Source organism: Cryptomeria japonica, chromosome 3 (genome assembly GCF_030272615.1).
Source record: "Cryptomeria japonica chromosome 3, Sugi_1.0, whole genome shotgun sequence".
Lineage (NCBI taxonomy): Eukaryota > Viridiplantae > Streptophyta > Pinopsida > Cupressales > Cupressaceae > Cryptomeria > Cryptomeria japonica.
This window is the reverse complement of record NC_081407.1, coordinates 93,485,453-93,504,879: the sequence shown is the minus strand read 5'-3', so window position 1 is coordinate 93,504,879 and position 19,427 is coordinate 93,485,453. Positions and strand designations below refer to the sequence as shown.

At 37.2% G+C, this 19,427-nt stretch overlaps 1 protein-coding gene across 1 annotated transcript in view; it reads left to right on the top strand.

Annotated features, from left to right (window-relative positions):
• The first annotated feature begins 4,894 nt into the window (after window positions 1–4,894).
• The window catches only part of LOC131044075 (dehydrogenase/reductase SDR family member FEY), an 88,772-nt gene continuing 74,239 nt past the window's right edge, over window positions 4,895–19,427 (top strand). Inside the window, exons 1-3 of the mRNA XM_057977346.2 lie at window positions 4,895–5,341; window positions 5,489–5,609; window positions 9,655–9,772. Coding sequence (XP_057833329.2) covers window positions 5,112–5,341; window positions 5,489–5,609; window positions 9,655–9,772 — 469 coding nt within the window. The 5' untranslated portion in view covers window positions 4,895–5,111. The remainder of the gene's footprint in view (window positions 5,342–5,488; window positions 5,610–9,654; window positions 9,773–19,427) is intronic.

Below are 19,427 nucleotides of genomic sequence, written 5' to 3'. Positions count from 1 at the left end.
ATGCAAACAAAAACCTCTCAAAATAATATTGAATTTTGATGTCGACATCATTGTGTTTGTGACTAATCACAAACCATTTATACACAAATAATTCATGCAAAGTCTTTCAGTTTATAAGAGGCTTGGGGGATAAAGCACGATGGACAATATAGTAAAAAAAAAGCACAATTTTCTCCTAATTTACGCTTCTATCAACATAACTTTGAATGAGATAATTGTAATTTGTTGAATTTTAGGATCAGATTAGGGTAAGCATATAATTTTTTTTTTTTATTTCACTATTTGCACTTAGATATAACTTAGATATTAACTCAATTATGAGAGGTATGAATTCAATCTGCAGTGTGTATATTGAATTCACAGTGAGTGTATATAATGAATTGTTGTATGTTTATTTAGTATGCCATAAAATACATAGATGATCTAATCTGCAGAGTTCATGTATGTCCACGACTTCTTCATTAAGACAGACCGTTGTATTTAATTGACTTCCTCCAAGTTTGTGGTAATCAACTAACTGCTATATGTGCACAGACTGTAGTATATTTTTCTCTATCTTATTATATCTACCGACTGCTGTATATACTTGCCAATCCTTCCCAATTTGTAATAATTATGGATTCCTTATACACAAATTGCTATACATAAATTTCCTATATTATCACTATTACTTATCAACCTTCCAAGAGATGCACATTGCTAATATACAACAACCAATAGCAAAGTATACAACGTGACTCTAGATAACCGAAAGGTGTCTTATAACCTTAATCGGTCACAAACCGATTCATAGCACAAATTGTATTATAAGCAAAATGAAAACAATATGATTGGTTATGTAGAACTGATAAACTAAATCAATCATGCCATAATAGTCAATGATTAATACAATCAGTTTCATAACCGATATTAACAAATCATATTTAGTTGTTCATGAAGCGACTCAAATATAAACGAACGAACCGAAAAGAAAATACTATCTGATGCACTGCATAAAGGACTCGAGAAACACAAGATTCAAACGTTAGTGCTGTTAGTATCAATCAGAAACGAAATAGAAATGAAACTACAATCCTAAGCATGCATATCAAGAGAGATATCAAACAGATTATAGAAAACATACAAAAATGGAGGAAAGACACTAAACCCTCCCAAATGCTCTCAAAAATGCTCATAGTTGTTCCTCCCTTGTCCCTCTCCTCTCCAAGTTCCACATGAGTGTAGCCCTCAACTTTTTGCACTATTATGGATGTCTTATGGAGATTCAAGATTATGAAAATGTAACAAGCTAAATATGAAAAAGCCTAATTAATCTATGTTAATTTTATCCAAAATAACAAAGAAAATTGCTTCTAAATGCTCTCTCAAATTTGGTATAAGTTTGATGCATACAAGATTTCTGGATTTGGATTAAGAAGGAATGGGCTCTATTTATAGGAAAAATAGAGAAATGGATGGTTGAGATTGAGGAATCTCAACAAGGGCCAGGATTGAGGGGTTTATGATCCATGTGGGGGCTTTCAACCCAATCCCAGGATGACAAATGTGAACATGAGATGGCTTGAGAGGAGAGGGAAGAAGCATTAAATGCTTGAAATGACTTGAAGGTTACCTTAGGAGGTAAGGTTAGTGTTGAGTTGAATGAATAAAACTTTTATCCAATGAATAATGCCTTTATCCAATGGACAAACTCTTTTGCAAGAGTTAGTGGGGATAACCATGGTCAAAGCAATAAATGCTTGAAGAGACCCATGAGTTAAATGGGGGTTGAGTTGGAGGGAAACCCTCTGACCATGTGGGCAAGTTGAATTAACCATTAATGGTTATGCAAGAGCCATTAATGGTTTGGAAGACTTTAGGGGTTAACTTGTTGAAGACATAAAGCTTTTAATGCTTTTCAAAGACTTTGAGGCTTTGTGAAGTGACTCAAAGTTGCTTAGGAATGTGACAATAATTAGGGGATGGGATTAGGCTAATTTAGAATGGTTTAGAAGAATCTAGAATGGGTTAGAAGAGTCTAGTGGGTTTGGTGGGTGAGAGAAAATATGATTTTAATTAAAATAAAATTCATTATTTCAACTAAATAGATGCAACTTGCATTTGCAGGAGAATGCAAGTGGGGGGTAGTTTAGGGATTTAAATAAATATTTTATTATTTATTTAAAGGAGGAAAGGGGGTTAAATTAAATAAATGTGCTTTATTCATTTAATTGATTTAGAGTGTAGCTTAATGAATTAATTTAAATAAATTGAATAATTTATTTAGTTATCAGGAGAAGAGGTTGAGGATGAAATTAATTAAATATTAAATTTAATTAACTATTATTGATGGTTAATCAAATAAATAGTAAATATTCATTTAATTAAGTGGACAGATTTGTGTGACTACACTATTGATTATGTATAATCAATGATAACAAACAAACATTAACATATCAAAATACAGATGTTAACGTTGGGTATAAAAAATGTTATAATTAATAACCATGACAAGTACTCTGCTTCGATTTCAGTAAATAACATGCAATCCAAAAAGGTGCTATAAAACACGTGTTATTGAGTTTTCCAATTTTTTTTGAAAAATCACATTTGTAGCTAAATCTGGGTTGTAGCTAAAGTGGTTCCCAAAAGGTGCGTCAATAACATACAAAGTCAATAAACACAAAAAATTTCAAAAATTACAGATCACTGATCATGACCATCAGATTTAGCTGTGGCTTTGATTTTTATCACGATCTGTAATTTTTGAAAAATTATTGACATTGCGTGCATTTTGTGTTATTGACATACCTTTATGGAGCCACTTTGCGTGTAGCTGTTATTGACTATGCGTGTTATTTCGTGTTATTGAGTTTGCATGTATTTCATGTTATTGCATTTGTTTATCTGTTGACATCTTCTTGTTTTTTTTCAATAATGCCATTAACCAAATGGAAGACGGGAATTTGGTTAATGGCAACTAGTGCTCTAGTTTTGGTAGCCATTCATTTGTTTCAATGATCCAAAAGCGTTCCTTGCAAGTATTGTATGATGATTGGCTTTTGAAATCAGTGATCATTCAATTCTTTTATGTTAATACCAACCTATTAACTTAATTTTAATAGATTATAACATAAATACGTCAAAACACACACTATCTAATCCAAGCTGTACGCGGCATAGACAATGCCTGTTAATCACAGACGCATCTAAACTAGCTCCAAATCATAACCCATGTTATTGACTTTCAATAACACGAGTTTCATAACCCCATTTTGGAGCCCGTTTAGCAGCGACCATGGAAAGAAACTTGAACGACCGTGAAGAAAATAATCACAACACTTTAATTTCTTTATATTTTCACCGAAAACTGCTCCATAGAAAACTTTGAAAGATGTGGCCTCATAAAATTAACCCGAGGTTTATTAAGGTGGGGTAAAACTATTTCTTGTAGGTCGAGATGAGGAATTTGGACTTTTGGCTAGTATTAATGGTGTTTTTTAATAGTATATCTACCCCGTAATGATACATGTTATATGAAAATCCTCTAGGTAAAAGACAATAGTGTTACTGTTGTAGTAGTGAGAACAATAAGAGTATGGGAATTTAACCATTTTTCTACCAAAATTCAACCAAGAATAGACAAAAACTAGAGCCGACCATGAGAACACATAACTTTCACAGATCCAACACAACCCTAGCTCGCGTTGCTGTCGTCGCTCCTATAATTGAGGTTTTTAACTTCCTCTTCAGACCCTCCCCCTTGCTCCTGCCGCTCCTATAACACACGTCTAGTCTTTGATTTCCAACCCTCTACAAGAAAAAGCCAAAGGAAAAATGTATGAACAAAAGTTGCAAAGGAAAATCGTATGAACACATAAGGAAAAGGAAAATCCTATGAACAATTCTCTTAGCATACCTGGCAACTTCAATAGCATCCAAGTCCTCACCCACGCTGCTGCTGCTGATCACAATCGTATAACGCGCGTTTAACCTTCCCAGATATCTGCTCTGCTCCTGTTTTTCTCTTCCTTGCCTTGCAAGTTAATGACTTTGCATGTTATTGACCACAATTATATGACTGCTCTTTCTTGTGTTCCGAGTTAATGGCTTGGCATGCTATTGACCACAACATATGAAGAGATATATTAAATGCATTGTTATTGACCTGACCTAGCTCTCTAAGTTAATTACCTGCCTGTTATAGTATGATATCAGCCGTGGGAGACAACTGTCTCCCACTACTTTCCTACCTGCCCAACAAAGCACTCTGCGGTCTCCTGGTGGTTTGACCAATTGTGTGTTATACGCCCCTCCAAAGTCGACGACATGACGTGCTCTGTGGATGTCCTTTCCGACGAGTCCACGTCGTCACAACCCCAACCCATGCGATGCCCCGCTATGTCCACATCGTCATAGCCCGTGTGAGGGCCTACTTGCAACTGGGCATGGGTATGCATGTATGTTATGCATGCCATCGATACGATGCTAACGTTTTGGAGCCACAATAGCTACGTCCCTACTAATTGACCTCATGCACTACATAAACATATGCAAAAAAATAAACTAATTTTCTCCCTAATTGACCTTCAACACCTTTTTGATGTACCCAATGCACACCAAAATGCAAATGCTAGTTTTAGTAATGTTTGGATCTCTAAAATGGATGCGTAGTTGATTTAAAGCTATCACTTCCCTACTAAGACTTTTGTTGCACATATAAAGATCATTTGTTAAATGACCAACCAATTTAAATCATATATGACACAAAAATGTGTAAAAAAATATACCAAATTTTTTCATAATTGCCTTCGACGGCTCTTCGGTATACCAATTGTACACCAAGGTGTAGTTTATGTCACGTGATAGATAGTGCAGGGGAGCATAAGTCACGGCCATGGTGCAGGATAGCGTAAGTCACGGCAACCGTCGATTACAGGAAAAAGAACAAATCACAGTCAAAAGAAAAAGGAAAAAAAAACCGTGGGAAAAAGACAATTTTATGAACACTGAAGCTGTTCTGAGTCATTCGTCATATACTCCCATTAAAATAAGCGCTCTACTATATTGGTAGAGTTTATTGATGGATTGATCGATTCATTTGCATATCTGGGTTTATATTTGTATTGTATATGCAGTCTAGCAAGGAGTTAAAGAGAGATTTAGTTCATATGGCAATAAAGAAGCAGAGCTCGCTGGGATGGATCGAATGGATAAGGGGTCTGCTTGTTGTTTTATATGATATTATTTTTCAGAGAATTTTGGCGTGCCACCTTAAAAACCCTTTGCAATTACCACCTATGAATGGTCTAACCTGCATTGTAACTGGTGCTACAAGTGGAATAGGTTTAGAAATGGCAAAGTAAGCTATACCACTTTTATGTGCAGTAAGATTTTATTTATTTATTTAGTTAGATCCATGTACCTAAAAGAAAGCGCACACCTTGGTCAGAATCTAACATTTTTTTTGGATTTTTACTGTTGTTATGGTGAATTGTTGTTGTTATAGGCAACTGGCAGAAGCAGGGGCACATGTTGTAATGGGATGCAGGAATACTAAGGCTGCACATGATTTGATACAGAAATGGCAGAAGGACTGGTGTGGGATGGGAAGTCCTCTTGATATAGAAGTGTGTATACTTTTCCCTTGTAGATTTTCAAAGTTGGCTCTTTTTTGGCTTGGATATCATGTTTTCAGTGAGAAGATTTGGGTTGGATTGATGGTTCCTCCTGATTAAAGAATTAAATTGGTGGAAAATATTCTTCTCTTAATTTCCCAACATGATGTAAAAACAGCATAACCATTTTTTCTAGAAGCTTCATCTCTTATACAATGGTCTGATCTGTTAAAACATTTTTTTTCTGAAGTTTTAAGTAGAGTAAAGTTTCCAACATACCATTTTGGACATACGACATCGTCTACTACCTTTTTTTTTCTCCCCTTCCTTGAAAACCGTTGTGATCCTTTTAAAGCGACAGTTAATAATTTCGAGCGGATCCAAATTCTTTAGATGCCAAACTTTACCACTTGTTTGCTGGGGTTAGTGGCCACCTTACCCAGTAAGAGGATTTTGGACCCGACTCATGCTCTTATGAGTATTTCATCATTATGAATGCACCGGAAACCCTTAGACATGAGGACTAGCACTAAGCCAGAGAGTTCCCTTTTATCAACTAAGCTGTTGTTTCTGTTAGAATTTTAATTGTTGTAAATCCAACTGAAAAAATCAAATTTTTGTGCTATTTTTTTGATGGAGCAGTTATTTCTCAGGGGTCTCACTTGATTGGAAAGTGACTAATGGTCCGCTACAGACTCCACAACGCTACTAGGGTCAATACAACAACAAACTAACATTCAGATTAGTAGCTATGGATTCCCCTAAAGGCACGAAAGGGTCAACTACCCACAAACGTCAGTTTCACATTGAGCTTAGGAATTCCACGACATGGTGTTTACAAAACCAAATGTGGGTATGGTGCCACAGTAGATTGATCTATGGAATAGATCTTAATTATAGCTAAACCAGTCACTGAAATAACTAGCAAAAGTTTACAAAAGGGATTTGTTAGTGATGCAATATATGAGGTGAAGTGGTAGCATTATCACTATGCATAGCGTGGGGAAGGAAGAATAAATTTCATAAGATTATTTAATAGAGGAGTACAATAAAACCCTAGACATAATAATCAATACATTGTCAAGTGAAGGGTACGTACAGCATACACTATTATAATATAATGGGTTTAGTTAGGCACATTATGAGGGATTGAAAAATCATTTGATTCTAATCGTCACTTGATTTGGCAATCCAAACATGTGCCTTGGTACTGGAAGAGCACAATTTATGATGGGTTGAAGTATGCTGGAGATGAAGAGTTAGTGTTGCATGGCTTTGTAAATTTAGACTGGACAGGTAATGATAGTGCAAGGAAGAGCACTTCAAATTTTTGTTTCAGCTTGGGGTTAGGAATAATGTCGTGGTTAGGCAGGAAATAGGTAGTGGTAACATTAAGTTTATTTGAAGCAAATTACATATCAGATTCTTTGCTAGTTGTGAAACTATTTGGTTTCTCAAGTTGATAGCAGAACTTACTGATCAAATTTTGGAGCTTTCATTAATGTACTGCAACAAAAATAGTTTCATCAAGCTCTTTAAAAATCCAGGGTGTTATGATTGCTCCCAGCATATTGATATTTGTTATCATTTTCATAGAGAGTTCAAAAGGGAACTACAATTCTTCAGCATTTTCCTTTAGATGAGCAGGTTATAGACATTTTGACAAAGCCTCTATCGAATGGGAAGTTTAAACTATTGAAAGTAAAGTTGGGGTATATGGAAAACACCTTCCTCATAAAAATGGATTGTTAGATTTTATAGGGCTCACTCAGAAGGCATTCTAGTGGCACATAAGTTAGGAGAAATCAGACCTTAATGTTGGTGATTAATTGTGCCTATTGGGTGCTAGAAAATCAAATCCATTTGTCAGTTTTTTGTAACTGTTGTTTTTGGTGCAGATTTTGTTCTAACTTAGGTGCTTTTGTTAGTTTACTTGAGGCATTGATTTAAGACCATTCTTAGGTGCTGCTTCTTTATTTTAGGCAGACAACGGTCATATATTTTTATTTTTCTGCGTTTTCCCGGGTGGATAACAGATATACTTTTAGTTTTCTGATTTACTCTGGGGAACAGCAAACATACATTTGCAGTGTTCTTTTGGATAAAGACATTGTCTTTGGTAATTTGATCGATGAAGTTGGAGCCTATTTAAATTTTAGGACTCTGGGCATTTGCTAGTTTGTATTAGAACTGCAAAATTAAAACTCAAAAAATATAAAATATTCAGACAACAAGTGTTACATGTTGATTTCAGTTTTTTTCTTGTAATTTTTCTGTATGCAGTTTATAGCACTCAGAATTGCAGGTTTGATTGAATTTTAATTGAGAGAATTATGTAAATCCCTAGAGTATAGAACCTGCATACCATGTGTTGAATTTGAATAGGAATGATCTAAATCCAGAGAGATATTAACTTTACTCTTATATTCCTAAGTAGTTCATGCAAGAATGTTCATTTGGGGCTGAAGTTTAAGGGGTTTGAAGAGAATGGACAGCTGGGCGTGCTGGATGAGTGAATAGATTGGTAGAGTTTGGGAGCCTTTCCATATGATCAGTTGGACCCACATGTTGTCGAGTCATATCTGAAGTTTTGGAAGGGTTGTTAGATGATCATTGCCATAGGGCTGAAAGCTGCAGCAAATAGGCTGATTTCAGCACACAATAACGACAAAATCTTTGTAAAGTTGAGGCATTCTTTTCTTCTAGTGTAATGCTACGAAGGTCCTACTTTTTAAGGTAAGACACATGAAACGACTTTCTGCAGTTGATTAATGAGACTGCACATCAATACCTAGACCCACTTCACAGGATTGCACCTGATTGGAGCAAGGACACAAAAATGAGTTAACAAATATATCATTCCACTTGGTTTGAGGATTAATCGACTCAAGGAGAGAGTTAATCACGATTCTCATACTCAATTACAATTTTATCTTATGCTATTTTATATGGTCAGGTCTGGCTGAAATGTTTCAGAGAAGTTGAATGCTTTATGTTGCTTGAAACATTGAATGTTGTGTTGAAATCGGGTTATGAATGATTTACCGTATTTTGATTTTTTCATCTTCCTTTAGGCTTAGAGTTCTTATCTGGCAAGAACCGTACTTCATGTTCAATATGGAAAGTCTATCATAACATATTTTGTCAAATATCAAAATTTATGGAAACTGTGGCTGTAGATTGGATAGATATTTAAAAATTCTTTCTTAGATCCATTCATTGGAGAGCAATCCTTAATTATGTTGCAATGGTTTGTACTTCATCTTACAACACCTCTTTTCAGAAGGTAAGATGTAAAGATGTTCTTGAAGGAGCTAAAAAGAATTTGGTAAAATGGATTTCCATATCTGTTTGGATGACTTAGCGATTTGGTTTGCTCTAAAGCTCCAGCTTCATAGAAAATGTATTAGCGCTGCCAATGCTGGAGCCCAGCATGGTACATTAGCTTGTCTTTCATGGGAAGCAGAATCACAACTAGTTAGGCATTGTATGTACTCGATTTTCTTGCATGTAGAATGATTGAAAGTATGTTGCTATCTGATTTCACACCAGAAATGTTTTTACTTTCAATGCTAAAGGGTAGAGTGCATGGGAAATTTAATCAACTTAGGCTTCTCTGAGAGCATTTTTGAAGAACATCATACTGTATAACATTTGTTTTCTATTCATCAACATTACTCACTGGTATCCAAAGAACAGTTATATCATCTCTTACAATGATATTATTTGAAGACCATTCATTTGTATTCATGTTTTCTTTGTGCACGTGTTATGTTCCTTGTTCTCACTCGATTGTAGCTTTTTATGAATTTTGACTTGATGGATTTTCTGTTGTCTTTTTTGTCAACATGGCTTTCTGTCTGATCCTACCCGAGTAATATATTTTACGTACATTTTCCGCCAATTATCTACAACTTACTGGTGTTTTTGAAATTTTCTTTGGTCCTCTCATTTCGAGTTCTTACTTTTCACTATGTTTTGTGTTTTCAGCTATCAAAGACTCACATAAATTGACATTTTATCTGATTTACTGATTTTATTAACTGCGTTTGTACAGGTGATGGAATTGGATCTCCTTTCCCTTGAATCTGTTAGGAAGTTTGCATCGTCATGGAATGCTCAACAAGGTAGTTTAAATGTTCTCATCAACAATGCCGGCATTTTCTCTATTGGAGGTAATTATCTATAACATTTTCCAACTGCTAAAGTTATGTTTTTCTTCTTGGTGCATTGTCCAATCTGTAATGTCCCCTTTTGGGATTACCCTAGAATTTGCTCTAGAATCACAAATTCCATTCAAATAAGAAATGTAAGATAGTCAGGGTTACAACTTTACCCTAAAAAATGCCCTTTTAATAAGATAAACCCTGATTAAGTCCTGAAATCATATCAAACAATATTTTATATATATATTTACATATTCATAAATCTTGATTATTTCCATTAAGGTTAGTAATCACATACATAAGTATAAATACATATAAATTTATAATTACCATAATTCATTAGCTAGGTCTAATCGCAATAGAGTTTGAATGAAGGAGCATGATGGGATTAGCTCGAAGCACTCTTCACACTAAGCCCAAGAGTGGACATTCACCCTTTTGGCTCCAAGTGGTAGGCACATTGGAACATTCAACATGGAGTGGTCTACCTAGTGGAACGCTTGTATCTGCACCCCCTATCCATGTTTCCTTATTCATCCTCTTATGACTGCGAGCATGAGGATTTCAATAAGACTTTTCCTAACAACCCATCCACATTATGGAGTCCCTTGGGAGATCATACAAGGCGCCTTGAGCCTATCCATCAAGCCCAGGAGCATAGAATCACAAAAAATAAATTCAGAGTTAATATATACAATTTCTCCAATTCTGTAGTAGGGCTTATATCATTTATCAACTTCATTGTAGTAAAAGTAATTATCTTAACATGCATTGGTTACAAATCAGACATTATGTATGTACTTACTGCATAGGGAGACGTGCATGGAAAGATATTACTAGGCCAAAATTATACATTTAGTTCAAGCTTATTTTTCAAGATGTATTAATGTGATTCTTCTCTAACTTCTCACACAAACCTGTCAGCAAACCAAGGAACAGGAAGCTGCCGGACAGCAGCAAATCAGCCTACAGATTTGTCATATTTTCCGTAGACTAAAAGTGGATCAGTTAGTGCCTGTTTGAATTTTGTGGATTAGTTTGGGGGTTTTGCATTTTATACACAGAATGTCTACATGACATGCAAAATGAAAGGATAAATGGTCAAAACTGGGTACATAAACCAGTGGTTGGCAGTGGCAGTCGAAGTGCGATATTCAAAGTGAATAAACAATCCAATTCTGATAAATATGTTAATTTCAAAAGTTTACTTTGTAGGTCCTTTTGGCCACTTTTAGGCAGATAGAGTATTGGAACTCTGTTTTTCCAAGAAGAAAAATGCCGGTGTTACAGGTTCCTGTTGATGTGAGTTTTATGCACATACGAACACATGATAAAATACTAAAGTATTTTACCCTCTCTTGAACAAAATCACCTCAGATGCTAAATATCTGATCAACTAAGACGATTCCAAGGTTTCTACGGTCAGTTCTTGACATGTGGCTAACTCAATGGCTTGATGTGATATGCTGTTTTCACTTGGGGACTTACATAATTGTTCGGGTTTGCTGAGCTTATCATGGATTTAGAATAGGTTATGCCTATGACTTAGGATTTTGCAATATAGCTCTTGATCTAATCTATCAAAGATTTTAAAAAAAATGACAAAAGGAATAAGGGTTTTAGGAATTCTAATCTAAAACCTAGAATGCAAGAGGCAATGAACAATTCAATGGAATCTTACTAGGCGAGGTCTCATCATCAATGAACAATTTGACACAAGCTTAGTGCAATCATGTAAGGTTAATTTCATAGATGTTCAAATTATCACCATCAACATCAATACCATCAAGGCAATGCATACCAATGGATGTGCAACATTTGAAGTTAAGTTCAATTCTAAATTCCAGTTGACCACGCAAGGCAAACAGCAAGAAGCTAGTGGTATGGATTAAATGGATTCCACACATATGCACTCAACACTTCTTTCATTCAATCTAAGAAACTTGAAACAAATTCTAATCTAACTTGGAGGCAATGAGAACTACATATGCATACAACACTTAAACAAAATCACCAAACTTCAATGATTGTATTCAAATCTGCAGCATATAGGTGACAATTCTCAAAAATCTCTCTCTTACAAATGAGAGGCAATGGGGTATACATAGTCTCAAAAGGAATGAATGGCCAAGATTCATTTAGAATCAAGGGCCAAGATTATGCCAACACAACCCTAAATTTGCCCTAATAGGGTTTACATCAAAATTTGGAATCACCAACATGTGATCCAATGGAATGATGCTTAGTCATCAAATAAGGAATCTTCTAGAAGATTTTGGCCTGCATTCCTCTCTCTAGCAGCATATTCCAATAATCTAGCTCTTGCATGGCGATGCTTGGCAAAGCCTCCTGTTGTGCATCCATTACATCCAATGCATCCGAACAAGCATCCAAAACATTCTCCCATCTTTTCTAAATCATCAATCTGATTATTCTTCAAATAATCCAACTGGCTGAAGTACATGAACTTCATCTTTTATCTCAACTCTTCTAAGTGTAGACCGCTGAAAGCACTGACATCTACCCCTAACAATTCTTCAATGGATGAAAGGATTTTGGGTTGAATCTCATGGATTGATCCTTCCATCTCTGCACAATCTTTCCTAGCATGCTCATATGAGACTGTAAATGTTTTTCAAATTCCAATTCAATGATCAAGGTATATATATAATGTTGTTGTATTTAAATGTAAATGTTTATCACAATATAATTGTTCTGGTGATTAATTATATTCTGTGTATTGCAGGTGGAGATAGAGCATTAATATATTAATGCTCTATCTCCACCTGCAATATAAAAAAATAGGGACGATCAAGTGACACCTCGATCGGACATGTCTATTAGACATGGCCGATCAAGATGCCACTTGATCGTGCCTTTTTGTTTGCAATACGTAACCAATCTAATGCTGATATTAATCGGTGTCAATGCGTAACAATGAAGTCCGATAACTAATCGGTGACATTAACAATGAAGCCCGATAACAATTGGGATATCAAGGTTACTGTTTATTGTTAGATTGCAATGTTTATATATTAACACAGATCGTGAAATACGATCCTAGCATGATCGTAAATTTAACATCAGTTTGTATGATTATAATCGGTAAAACCGATAGTGCACCATATGTATAAGGAGAGCAATTATAATATTAATATCAGATGATAGAACAAAGGAATTATAAGTGAAGTCTATTATAGTCTATCGATGAGATAGATGATTGAATGAGAGACTTCATTTATCGCTCATTCAATCATTTATCTTACCGAAGCTATCATGTATCAACAGAGACTTCCGCATGGCCAATGAACAATACCATCCATGGAATTCATAAATATACCCCTCGCGTACAACTCCCTCATGGATCAATTTGGGCATCAGAATTCGCTTCAACACCTTGAGGCAGGGAATTGTCTTCTATTGTATCGGTTGGAAATCATCCCAATCTCCTTCCAAATATTGTATCCTAAATGTGAGCATAGACGATTTGTCAAATGCTTGGACAAGTTGAGGTAGGAAATCATCCACCTGTTTTGTAACATCTTCAATCCACTTTCCAAATTTTGTATGCGTATTCCTCGCTGCCTCATGATCAAAGTGAAATCCACGATCAACTGCAATAGGTGAGACAAAAGTGGGATCCTCATGCCTATGGGAACTCATCCCTGCAATATATTCCTTAAGTCTCCTATTCTCATCCTTATACATATTCTTCTTCTCAATCGCCCTATCCAATCATGCTCTGATTGCCTGGACCGTGTCATCAAGTTCTTGGAACTCCTGCTTCTTTGTGGTTCGTCCAAGGTCAATTGTAGTGATTTGATAATCCATGGGAGTGGCCGCATCCTTGGTCACATCACCCATTGGGATAGCCACTTGTGCAATTCGCACACTTGTTTCATCTTTAGCCACATTGGAAAATATCTTATTCTTCTTTTGCTCTTTCTCTTTGTTTGTCCTTGCTAAGACATCATCAATATTCTCAATAGGCTGCGTCCCTATCATCTTGCTTTTCTCCATGCTCTGTAGTAACCAATCGGGAATGGTGGAAATGCCCATCCCATCATCAAGGCACATCTCTCGATCTAGTCCTCTTAGTGCTAAGATGACATCATCATCTTCCTCCCTATCCCTAGTCAAATCAAATACATTGTTGCCCAAACTAACATTCAAATGGACTGTGGGAGATTTGGGTTGCTCTTCATCCTCATTCAACGGTGCCGACTGTGCTGTAGCTTGTAATTCTTGATTATTTTTCGGCAAGATCTCCATATTGGAACATTGTTCAACTCTTTGCTCCTCTTTGGCATTCCTACTTCTTTCACCGATGAAGAACTGGTGGTGGATAAAGGAGCGATAGGCTTATGCTTCTTCTTCTTTGATTGTTGATTGGCTGTCTCCTTGCCCTTCATTTTAGATTCTCCAGGCATAGCCTTCCTTCTTTTGGGAGCATGACTCTCCTCATCTGCATGTATCCTTATATTTGTAGGTGTTCTTTCATCATCATCAAGAGAAGGCTCTACTTGTCTCATTTTTTCATAGTTGAGGGTGACACCCATTTCTATCAATTTGTTCACATTTTTGTCCACCCATTCCCTGGAGAAATCATTAACTTCTCTCATAAGTTCATTCAAGTCCACACCTTAGGCTGCGTCCAACTAGGCAATAAGATAGGCTGGCTTACTTCATTTTCATACCGCTGATGAGTATGATCACTATCATCAACTACCTGATTAGGAATGGAAAAGAGTTCACATTTCCTTATGAAATCCATTGACGGGACTACATTCTTTTCTTTATTGCTTGCTCATCCATGAGATTAGCATAGTAATCCTCAATGTCAATCTTATGTATGAACTTTTCTCCTCTAATCTTCACAACATTATTATGCGGATCAAATCGATCCTTGCTCTTGTAAGTTCCAAGGCGATAAAACTCAAGTTCCTCAATGATTGAATTAGCTGCAGCCGCATTGTGGCACACCTACAAAGTCTTTCCTAATGCAATAGGGAGAGTTATCCCTATTCTGTGCTTCTCCTTTCGGATAAAATCAAACTCCAAAAGTTGTCTCACCACCTCGAGTATGATCATTCTATTTGTCGGATACCTAGGAAGTTTGTAAGGTTTGGATCTGAATCCCTGAATCCATAGGTATGTGAAGGTGGGAAACTGAATGTACCACGATCCATGTTGTTCAATAAGATCTGTCGCCGCCTTGGACAATCGTTTGTGGACTCCGCCTTGTAGCAGTCTTGTGACGTACATGGTGAAAGCATCATTCACCCTTTTATAGTGTTCAATCTTGTACGTATGTTGTTGTGGATAGCATTCGTAAGCTTTGTACTGTCTCGGTCCATTTTCGACTTCACCTTTGCATATCAATCCCTTGTATGTGACAAATCTTGCAAGTAAGTACACAAAGTAGGAAGTCATTCCAAATGACTTTGTTTTCTCCGCATTTCTCAACCAAAAGTCGAGGTTATCACTTATAATCTTGGCCCGATTGACCACTATCTCTCTTATAAAATCCTGGATAAAGTAGAACATTGTTGTGACCATTTCACACATCGCCCCATCGCAAATGGGGACCCCCTCTTTTCGCTTGTTTTTCGCTCGTTTTCGCTTTCGTTTTTTTTAGGGTTTTGTTAGTCAGTTAGTTGTCTGGATTTAGGGCCAAGCCTTAGGGTTTTAAATTTTGCCTTTTCAAGCCAAAATCCAGTCGTTTTTGAGAGCTTTTGAGCTTCTTTTCTAGAATGCAAATTTTGAATGCAATGAATTCGCCAAATTGGTCTAATTTTCAATTAGAATGTTCATGCAGAGCTTAAACTTGTCTAAGTGTTGACCGTCAATATGAATTTTTGTCTGATTGAATATTTTGACCAAATTTTGACTTTTTTGAATTTTGATCTTGGGCATTGAAATTGATTTGTTTTCGCCTCGTGAAGTGTTAAAATGTGAAAAATCTTGTTATTTTGGCCTGTAGGAGCAAAATCGCTCTTGTCCCTCAGTGAAGGACGGGAGCTCATTTTCAAATATCTCATCATCCTTGCAGAGTCCAGACAAATTTTACGTTTGAAGTGATGGAGAACGACGAGATCTTTCCATTGAATATAAATTGAAGATTTTCATGAGCACAGAAAGGACTCCAGGAGGAAAATCGCTCCTGTCCCTCAGTGAAGGACCGGAGCTACGATTCAAATTTCGTTTCGTCCTTGCAAGATTTTGATAACTTAACAATTTGAGGACGTCCAAGGGAAGATGCTTTGCCAAATGAATATAATTTGAGATGCAAAAACGAAGGAAAATGACCTATATTGACTAAATCGCTCCTGTCCCTCTCCAAGGGACCAGGGCGAAGTACCTTGTAGCTCTCGTCCCTCTCCCAGGGACCAGAGCGATTTCCTTCATTTTGCAAAATCCAGACAAGGGTCAAGGCAAGTTTACGTTCAAAAACGAAGGAGAACATGAGATGAATGCATTGAATATAAATTGAAGATTTTTGGGACGTCCATAACAGTATTAAATGCCTAGTTCGCTCCTGTCCCTCAGGAAGGGACCAGAGCGATTTTCGATATAATTGCTTTTCTTGCAAAGTTACAAATGATGTCAAGGCATGGACGGATAGAGTGAAGAAGGACGAGCCCGTTGAATATGAATTTGGAAGGTAACAAAGTGAAATGAAGGCCACAAGAGCAAGTTCGCTCCTGTCCCTCAGGAAGGGACCAGGGCGATACAATGATTATTTTGCTCCTCACTCAAGTTAAAACCGATCTAAGTCAAGACAAAGGGTGGCGAAGACATTTTAGGGCATTTCCATCAAGCGCAAGGTTGTAAAGGTCATCACATGGAAGGAATGTGCACTCTAAGACCCATATCGCTCCTGTCCCTCTCCAAGGGACCAGAGCGATATTTCTATTAAAGCATCGATTTCAAAAGACAAGCAAGTGTTAAGCTACCAAGAGGATCGAAAGGACGTTATTACACGCATTGAAGATAATTGTAAGTTGAAATAAACAAGAACAAGCTCGCAATGATAAACTTCGCTCCTGTCCCTCTCCAAGGGACCAGAGCGATATTGGATATATTGGCCAATTCATGCGAGATTTACGTAAGGTCAAGGTTTCGCAACGTCTTGGAGGATCCATGGTATGATAGGAAGATGATACACGAAGATTTCAAACGTAAAATAATCACCAAAATGAACATAGAGCTCACATCGCTCCTGTCCTTTGGACAAGGACCAAGGCGATCTCATCAAAGGCACTCATGTTCCTTCAAAACGAGGCAAGGCGAGGACAAGCAAGGCAAGGGACGACGTTTTGAAGGACATTGCAAAGGAGATCGAAGTTTAAAAGTCGCCAAGATCAAGGAGAAATAATGGATCGCTCCTGTCCCTCTCCAAGGGACAAGGGCGATGATCCTTATAACATCGAAGGTACCTTGCAAAAGCGAGTGGGACGTGCGCAAAGGACACAAGCAATGATATTATTCGCCTTACAATGGAGGTACGAAGGTCAAAGATACAAGATGAACATGAAGACATGGAGATCGCTCCTGTCCCTCTCCAAGGGACAAGGGCGATGTTAGACAAAACACATGACATTCTTTGAAAGTCACGTTAAGACAAGGACGCACAAGGTTTTAAATGGCATCTGGAAGATGACACAAGGAAAGGATCGTACCAAAATGGAGAATTTCAAGCAAAAACCTTAGGATCGCTCCTGTCCCTCTCCAAGGGACCAGGGCGATGATGGTCATAAGATGCACTTGCTCGCACAAGAAAGAGATTCAAATTCGAAGGACCACCATATGATCGATTTGGGACGTGGAAATGAAGGAGTTGAACGTTGAAAACGCAAGAATCATGCCAAAGATGGTGAATCGCTCCTGTCCCTCTCCAAGGGACCAGAGCGATGAGGTACGTCCCTTTCATTTTCATAATTTTGGCGCCAAATTAAACAATTCGAATTTCTTTAAATGCTAAATCAATTTAAAAAATTGAAAATTCATTTCTATTTGGCATTTAATATGGCGTTATCTCTTATTAATTATTTTTTGCCTTTATTTAAAATCGAAATTTGCAAATTAAAAAACGCAAGGCATTAATAGTTAATTAATTACTTAATGAAAATCGATTTCAAGCGCTCATATATGGAAGTCGGCCTTGTTATGTCATTGCAAATCATTTAAAAATCGTTTGAAATTGTTATATTTTATCAAGTCGGCTTAAGGGATAAATCGATGAGAGCGCTATATATATAGGGGGGGTGAAAACTATTATTTTCACATCATTATTTTACCTCTCTACATGCGAATTAAGGAAGACGAAGGAAAGTGTTAAGTGTGTTCAAAGATAGTGCGAATATTATCCAAGGTGGCGCGAGTTTCATTCATCCAAAGGTGGCGCTAGTATCATCTTGTGTGGAGTGCGAAGTGTGTTTGAAGAGGTGCGATTTCATACCAAAGGTGGCGCTAATATAGAGTGCGAATTACATTGAAGACAAAGGGTGGTGCGAACTTGAAGACCACGCCAAAGTACGAATTTGAAGACCCATTTGAGACCACGTCCAAGGCGATAATTGAAGATCACGTTCTATCCAGAGGTGGCGAAGTCAATTTTGAGGGGATCATATTGAAGATTACTTCATACCTCAAATTTTGCCTAGGCAAATTTTGTTTTTGCATTCTAGAGTTAGCTCTCTATCGAGGTATGGCGATTTAATTATTATTGTTTTATTTATTCATCGTCATATTTCAAATTTTGAAATTTTGATCCTTGAATTTCTCTTAGCTCAATCGTTGTATTTTAGGAAATGATAACTCTAGAGACTTATCATGAGGTTTCCTAAAATTTATCTCTCTTATTTACGTAATTTATTGCAAAATCTATTTCTTATAATGAAATGTTGTGTAGGTATGGCGACCCCAAAGGCGGGAGCATCCACCAGTCGCTCGGCTCTCATGAAAGAAGATCAGAAGACCGAAGAAGTGGAGACCAAGATCGTGTCCAAGTGGAGCAACATTGGAGATACCAACTTGGGGAACTTTAGTACGAAGAAGTTCCGAGAGGTCCCTTACATCGGCAAGCCATCACCTGTCGCCCGGAGAATAATAGAGAGTGGCATCATTAAGGCGGCCGGTTTTCCTCCAGCCATTCAGTGCCACGAGTTGATGATCGAGTGTGCCCGTCATTACAATCCACAGTCCAGGACAATTGTGTCCAACGAAGGAAACACTTTGGCGTACCTTTCAGAGGAAGCCATAAGTGAAGCCTTCCATCTTCCAGAGCACAGGGACATGATATACAAGAGCATTGAAGGAGCCAGATCAGTGTACGATGATGATCCAGATGCTTGCCTAAGCATAATCAACAAGAACTGGCTACTTAAGAGTCGTCCCCGTCTGAGCAAAGTACCGAACACACCACACAGGATTGATTTCCAAGAGGAGTACAGAGATTTGATCACCATGCTCAACAGAGTTACAGGAGCACCTCATGCCTTCTATTTTGAGAAATGGATGTTTTACTTCATCCAGGTGATTGTTCAAGGAAAAGGTACAATACATTGGGCTAGGATAATTAGCCATTGCTTAGACGTACAGTTGAGAAGACTCAGGGCTACTAAGTCCTTCCACATGAGTTCATACGTCATCTATGCCTTAA